The sequence below is a fragment of the Sinocyclocheilus rhinocerous genome, unplaced genomic scaffold (genome assembly GCF_001515625.1).
Source record: "Sinocyclocheilus rhinocerous isolate Xijiao unplaced genomic scaffold, SAMN03320098_v1.1 scaffold558, whole genome shotgun sequence".
Classification (NCBI taxonomy): Eukaryota; Metazoa; Chordata; class Actinopteri; order Cypriniformes; family Cyprinidae; genus Sinocyclocheilus; species Sinocyclocheilus rhinocerous.
The window spans coordinates 2,036,427-2,044,067 of NW_015634502.1; the positions used below are offsets into that span (position 1 = coordinate 2,036,427).

Here is a 7,641-nt window from a genome sequence, read left to right on the forward strand (position 1 = left end):
CCCCCAAAAAAAAATATTTGAATAATTTACAAATAATTTAGTTTAAGTGATTTTAAGAGGCTGCTTTTTAAACTTTTTTTATATATAAATGTGCAAATTTTGCAATTTGCATTAATTCAGCTGACAAGCCTAAAAAAATGTTGCTTGATGACAGATTCCATAAACTTACACAAATAATTTAGTTTAAGTGATTTTAAAAGGCTGCTTTTTAAACTTTTTTTATATATATGTATTTTTATATAAAAACTTACACTTAGAAAATGTTGCAATTTGCAATAAATCAGCTGACAAGCCTATAAAATTCTGCTTGATGAGATTCCATAAACTTACACTTACACCCCCCCCCAAATAATTTACAAATAATTTAGTTTAAGTGATTTTAAAAGGCTGCTTTTTAAACTTTTTTAAAATATAAATTTGCAGTAAATATCTCCGATGCATTAAAAATATATAATTATGTTCATCTTTTTATGTTCAAGTGGAAAGGTTATGCATATGAAAGTCAGCTCCAGTGCATCTGTTTAACATGAATTTTTTTTATTGCATTTACAGTTTATTGCAAGGTTTAAAAAACCTTCAGAAGTGACACAAAATGAATTTTCATACAAATATTTGAGAACACATATTGTTAAAAGGAATACTGAAAATTGCAGGAAACTTACAATCAAATTATTAAACAAAAATACAAGACGTTTAAGTAAGTATTTCCTCTCGTATTGAAAGTGTTAATGGATGATAGACAAAATACATCCATCTGATGTCAATGACTGAAACACTTGCAGAAAGAAAAGCATTTCCAGGCATATTTAAATAGTAAATAGGCACTGAACGCAAATAGTATGAGCACTGATAATAGCAGGCCAATAATTTAAAAAAGGTGACTTGTATTGCTAAGTCAATAGTATGATGGACATAATATTAAAGTTATTTAAAGCAAATATTTTAAAACTGTTCTTCACATGTTTTCATTCTGTCCTGGCTCAAAACACACAGGTCAAAGAGACCCACTGGAAGAAAAAAAAAAATCCGTACAAAAATGGAAAAGGTTCTGGTAATTTTCTGCCAGCACATTATCCATTAAATTTGCAGACATTTCCTTTAACCCTAAAACACAACACAATACAATGCAAAATTCAAAATACATAATAGATTTGCCCCTGTGATCACTTAGGGGGCTCTCCGTTCTCTGTTTTCATGTAGTCCGGAATCTTTTTGGAAATGGAGTAATAGAAATTTCTCATCTTTTCCTCCACTTTGACAAAACCTGGCCGTTCTTCATGCCTGAAGAAGACAAGAGTCAGATGTCAATCAGAGGTTATTTATATTCCCTTGAGCCCCCCATCCACACACAAGCAAACAGACAAGTAGACGAGTAGTTTATAATGTCAATGTAAGAAACGTAATGGCATTAGATTGTATTTACTTGTATGTCCAGCACTCCTTCATCAGTTCATGCATGGTCTCAGGACATCCAGCAGGGCAATCCAAACGACTACCACTTTCAATAAAACTCATTACCTCTGGGCCTTTCATTTTCTGCATGAGGAAGATAAACGGATGAAAAGTCACATGAGCAACTCATTGAAGTTGGTTTTAAGCACCATGACAGTGTAAATATTTACCTTATAAGGCTTTCCTCCATAGGAGAAGGCCTCCCACATCGTAATGCCAAAGCTCCAAACGTCACTTTTGCTGGAGAACTTATGAAATTGAATGCACTCTGGTGCGTACCACTTCAGAGGCCATTTACCTCCTGTACGGGCCTACACACATACAAAACCACACTCTGAATGAGTATTCGCTTTTTAACTTTTACCTGCACAATGCATCAATCAGTAACATCTGACTATTGGGCCACTGATGGTCATGTGACTAGTCATGAAACAGGAGCAAGGAACTAATCCCATTGTAAGTATATCTGACAGTGCAATATACTGTAGAAGATTTAGAAATGTATAGAGAGGATTTAATTTCTCCAAGACTACAATGTGTCCCATTAAATATACTAAATGATGTTAATTATAATTAGAATGTAATTGTGTTCCAAGTGTGTTTCTCTCACAGTACACCTGAGAGCAGCCCACCTTGTAATAGTTGTCATCTGCACCCAGTGCCTTGGAGAGGCCGAAGTCACTGATCTTGGCATATTGCTGGTTGACTAATAGTACATTACGGGCTGCCAGGTCTCTGTGCACAAAGTTCCTTTCTTCTAAATACTTCATCCCCATCGAGACCTGATGCATTAACATCACAATGTTTTCCATAGTGACCTGGTCCCTGAAAGGAGCAATATTGATCAACTTTAATTTAGTCAGAACAACGTTTTAAATGATGACTCTATTTAATATTTGCTTACACATTGCTTACAGATTAGAGATTTCACACTTACTTTAACACAAGTTGGAACAGAAATCACTATTAAATCACTACTATATGACTATATATTAATAACACAAATTAAAGAACAAGTTATAAATATTTGTATTCTGATTTACTCACTTCTTGCCAGAGAGAAACTTGTTGAGTGGGCCAGCGGGGGCCATTTCCATCACCAACATGAGCACTTCAGCCTCACAGACTCCAATCATGCGCACAATGAACGGATCACTCAGCTGATGCATAATATGGGCCTCTCGCATCATTTCATCCTTTACTGATTTTTCATTCTCATTCTTCAACACTTTAATTGCCACATCAATCTGTTTGCTACACAAGAGAAGGAAACATGAGCTTATGATATAAACGTATTTAATTTTAGGAAAATGTTACAACACAAATTCTTCCACTCTTTGTAGTCACCTTTCCATTTTGAATACACCTTTCTTGACACAGCCGAAGTTGCCTGAACCAAGCTCCACCTCGTCGATCATGAGCTTGTCTCTCTTGATGAACAGGGACTTCTTCTTGCATTCATTTGGATCATCGTAAGGACTGATGAATGCATCATGGTCCATAGGCAAAGATGGACGTGGAGGCTCAGCTCCTGAAGGCTTGGGCACTGGGGAACATCACAGCAGATGTTATTAGTGTGCTAATTAACTTTTGAAAGTGATAACTTTTGTTTAAACTAGTTTACGGCAGCTCCGCTGGGATTTTTGTTGTGTTTTTAGGAAAATATTGAAAACATTCAGTTTTTTATTGCTAACAAGTAAACATGAATTTTCTTGTGGTAGCTGTAGTGCTTATGTAGCAACGTGTTAGCAACATATATTTTTTTAAGCACACAGTGGTTAAAAATTCACATTTGAGGTATGATTGTTGAAAATTCTCTTCATGTAGCTAATGGTAACCACAGACCTTATTTTACTCATGAATTGAAAACCAGCATTCTGAAAACCCATAGAAATGCCAGCAGAAACACGTGGTTAATGCAAATTCTCTTCTTCAGGGCTACAAACTGCACAGCTCTATGGTAAATCGAAGCCATTTATTTTTGTTGTTCTTTGTGCAAAACTATGTGGTCTGATTCCAGAGAGTTTAGTAGTAATAGCCAAAACTTGATGCATTTATCACTAAGACAGCACAGAGACTCTGAGACTTGGACTGTTTTTGTTTTAAACATATTTCAAGTAGAAATAAATTTCTAGGCATTTTTGTTGATTTTATCACTGCTGTTAGATGGTTTCAACTTTCTAATGTTGTACCGATACAAACTTACCCATAGGGGGCGGTGTGTATCCATTACCTCTCTGCCTCCTCTGAAACGCACAAACAGAAAGCCCTACGATTAACCACATGCACAATATTATTAAATGTCTTCAAAAAAATAGATGTGTTCTGTCAGCCAGACTTACCGGACCGTTTGTAAGAGCTAAAAGTGAAGAAAAGAAAAGAAAAGAGAAGAAAAATATCTTTAGACGACCTGAAATCGTACCATGTAAAGCCCCAAGACTGATTGTTCATAGGTATATACAGATATTTGTTGTTTTGGGGAAGAGATATATGTTTTACATAAAATGTTTTTAACATTAAAGTTTATACCTGAAACTGCATTACTTTGGTTGATACACGGTTCTCTCAGTACAGTCACAAGACCATCAGGCTTCATCTTTAAATATTCAACCAGCTGCCCTCCAGAGGAATATAATTATTACAAAAAACATCAATGACAACTACAAAAATAAAAAGGTAAAAGTCTTTATATATGCAGATACATTTTGATATGGTCATAAATTACTATTGTATTATCTATTGGATGTTTTTGTTTGCTTTGCAAACTGTTATACTAAAACACATTTTCAATATTTTAAAACAATTTAATATGCACATGTATTTATTGTGCAATACTGTGAATGATTTAAATGATATTTTAATTTACTTTTTGTGGTGCCAAACACCACAGCATGTACAAATAAAAATAATTATATTATATAACCTTCACAAAACATAAATCTTAAATATCTGTGTCATAGGCATACTCTTTTCTTGTCATACGCTTTATGGAGCTAAATATAATGAGTTTAAATCTAATTTAGCAAAAGCTATTACATTCTAGTAACATTGTGTGAAGGGTATTTTTACTTCAATCTTTTTTTACTCTTTCATAAAGCAGAATATGAGATGACAGGTTCATTGATGGGTAAAGCATACCTGCCACACGGTGTCAAATTTAGTTCCCTCTGGCATTGCGCATTTCCCTGATTTGTCGTGTAAAATCTGATAATGGTATACTGTTTTTCCATATGTCAGTGACAGCGCATACGTGCCAAATTCTTCTCTCTCTCGGACTCTGGAAAACAAAACAAATCACAAGATCACAGGTCAGATATTTGTTTTCTGTGCTTTCCTATTTCTCTTTAGTTATTGGAGTAACATGTATATGTTATCTTGACCAATCCTGCTGTGTATTTTTGAATTTCATATTTTCATGATGCAGACAGAGCTATTTGAGGGAATGTAGATGAGCAAATACAGCATCTATAGCCGACATAATTTTTGTAATCATCCGCTTTGCATTGATTTTACTCATTACATCACCCAAGACCCAACTTTATCTCTGCTACAAACAATATTGTTCATCAGGTTTGCCTCTAAAAGCAGCCCATGTGTCATGACATTTCCACCCTAACGCTGCAGGAAAACTTTAGACTGATGACTCCTCAAGCGCTTCACTCACAGGAACTTTCCATCCGGCTGAGATCCTGAATACAGTCGTCTCTCACCCTCCTGGCGAGGGATCTTGCCATGGAACCAGGGCATTTTCTCATGCGCTGTGGTGGCAATCAGTTTCTCTAGCTGTGGGGCCTGGCTAATGACGGCTTGTTCCATGGCCTCCCCCTAAAAAAAAAAAGAACATAATATCCTATTTTTGTGATCTCTCATGAAAAATGGTCAAACATTTCCTTACCGTTGGAGACTGACAATAAAATGTAATATGTTTTTAAAAAGAAACAATAAAGTGCATAAAATATGGCGTAAATACATTTAAATAAGAGGAATAGGCCATAATGGTGTCATTTGCAGGAAAAAAGACTTTAATGTGTACACAAGACAATTTTACGGTTAATTATATGGTTAACTAAAAAAAATGAAAAGCATGTATTCTAAAGAATGACTTATTGGAAAATTGTGCAAATGTAAATGTAAGAATGTCTGTTACACTTTTCATTTTTAAAGTTCAAGAACTTAAATGTTTCCATTTAAACTATGACTAAATGGATAGCCCACGTAAAAAAAGGAAAATTCTGTCATCATTTACTCACAGTCAGGTTGTTCAAAAACTGCAGTTACTAGGTTGGAAAAAAAGTGATATGGAACCGTAGCGTGGTCATCAAACCTACAATTATTTCATAGCCACACAGTTACCTAATATTAATCAAAACCTTGCTTGTCAATCAGAATCAAACCCGTTTTGAACCTCTTACCTCCAGGCTCCAAGTCTGACGCACATATTCCCTGAGCATATTGTCCCTCAGGCTGTCAAAGACGCCTGCCTTGATTGGTGTGTCAGCCGTTCGCAGGCAGGGTTTTCTCAAGGTGCACATGAGCCCATCGGGGTCTTTGCTGTAGTACTCACAGAGCTCAGCAGGTCCGCAGTGAGGCTTCCCACCTGCGATGCAGTATGTGCCGTTTAGCTGTTTTTCAATGGAGTAATGGTAGAACTCCAGGTTCCAAACCAAAGACAGGACGTAGCCGCCCAAGCTGCGGAGGCACTGCCGCAGGAGGAAGTGGCCGTCTCCCATGCCGGCCAGCTTCAGGTGCTCCTCGGCCTCCAAGCGACTGATGCTGCCATAGAAGAACGGGAGGTCCGCGGCAGGGTCGGACATGATGGAGGCGACAAGGGGTTGAAGAGTCTCTCTAGATCAGAAGCTGCGGAAAATGATGTTTGAGAGAGAAAGAGAGAAAAACAGAGAGGGTGAGAGAGATTGAAGTGACTGATAACTTTAACAAAATGGGGCAAACTGTTGTGAGCATGTGTTTCTGCTGATGTGGGATGTGGGAGGATGTTTCCCGTCTGAAAGCATCTCTCCCACTTTTTCTCAGTTTCCCTCTTTTTGTATCCTCAACACAGAAATGTGTAGTTTTTGATGGCTTTATTTAATCAAAAAATTGGTATGTAGAGGTATATAGTGTTAATAAGACAACATGTAAAAGTTGGTGGTGTGGTTGGAGCTTTAGTGCTTTGCAACCGGCAAAGTCTCGCATTCGGATCGAATCACCACAACAGGAAATTCAGACATATCCTTCCCCGCCCCCGCCAGCCCTTAAATGACAACCCTCCACCCTGCACAGGTGCTGATGCTTCAAGAATGTTCCTAAGCTTGTCAACAGACACATGCTTTGCTGAAACGCGTCTCTGGGACTGAAAGAAAATGAAGAAGATTATTAAAAATGCTGTACTTGTAGATACCAATAAGGCACAAAGATGAAACTGTGGCACCATGAAAAAAGCATCTGTAACGGACTTCCTCATGTAGTTATGAACATTTTCCAGTGACTGAATGCTAATGCTGTTTAGGAGAGTAGGAGGTCAATGATCAAGCAAAAAAAAAAAAAAAGCAAAAACTGCACACAAAAAAAAAATCCCTACTGCTTTTCTCAATGCCTCACAGGTCAGATTCCATCGTTTTATGCAAATGATCTGACAGTGACTTCTAGACAGAATGGCACATGTCCTGAGGTGGTAACACATGGACTGAGAACAAGTGGAAGACCTTAGACAGGCAGCTTTGATTTAAACCACAGCTTCCTGGACACAGAGCTGCCCACACTTACATGGATGACAACGGTTGAAGACACAGATAAAGACCCACAGCCACACATATACACAAACCTTGTCTTAAACCACCACAGGCCACAGCAAAGACACTGGGGGACAGTGCACTGTCTGAGGGGAAACATGAGACTCATGAGGCAATTTGATCCTTTCCATTTTACATTTGGAACTTAATGTAGGTGTGATGTTGCAATTTTTTACTATTATTATTTAAAGTGCACAGCATAAATGAGTACACCCCCTCTGAAACTTAGCAAATTCAGCAATTACTCTTTGCTTAGAAGACATGTTATGGTTTTTTAGAGATATAATATTCCAGCAAGTCCGCTTGATCAGTTACCAAAGAAGAATGTTAAAATTATTCAAGAAAATACCATTTTCTTATCAAAGTGATAAAATGTTGTGTTGCAAAAATGAGTACCCCC

The 7,641-nt window shown here is 37.1% G+C and overlaps 1 protein-coding gene across 2 annotated transcripts in view; it reads right to left on the minus strand.

Moving 5' to 3' along the window:
- Positions 1 to 526: 526 nt before the first annotated feature.
- The window catches only part of LOC107745809 (tyrosine-protein kinase ZAP-70-like), a 9,895-nt gene continuing 2,780 nt past the window's right edge, over positions 527 to 7,641 (minus strand). Inside the window, exons 2-13 of one of the 2 annotated variants that reach the window (XM_016559816.1) lie at positions 5,865 to 6,309; positions 5,117 to 5,277; positions 4,591 to 4,729; positions 3,982 to 4,066; positions 3,795 to 3,811; positions 3,659 to 3,698; positions 2,800 to 2,998; positions 2,500 to 2,706; positions 2,085 to 2,277; positions 1,623 to 1,763; positions 1,424 to 1,536; positions 527 to 1,281 (exon numbers count right to left, since the gene is read on the minus strand). In XM_016559816.1, coding sequence (XP_016415302.1) covers positions 1,164 to 1,281; positions 1,424 to 1,536; positions 1,623 to 1,763; positions 2,085 to 2,277; positions 2,500 to 2,706; positions 2,800 to 2,998; positions 3,659 to 3,698; positions 3,795 to 3,811; positions 3,982 to 4,066; positions 4,591 to 4,729; positions 5,117 to 5,277; positions 5,865 to 6,266 — 1,815 coding nt within the window. In that variant the 5' untranslated portion in view covers positions 6,267 to 6,309 and the 3' untranslated portion in view covers positions 527 to 1,163. Of the gene's footprint in view, positions 1,282 to 1,423; positions 1,537 to 1,622; positions 1,764 to 2,084; positions 2,278 to 2,499; positions 2,707 to 2,799; positions 2,999 to 3,658; positions 3,699 to 3,794; positions 3,812 to 3,981; positions 4,067 to 4,590; positions 4,730 to 5,116; positions 5,278 to 5,864; positions 6,803 to 7,641 lie in introns of both variants that reach the window. The other variant, XM_016559817.1, reaches the window with a different exon arrangement.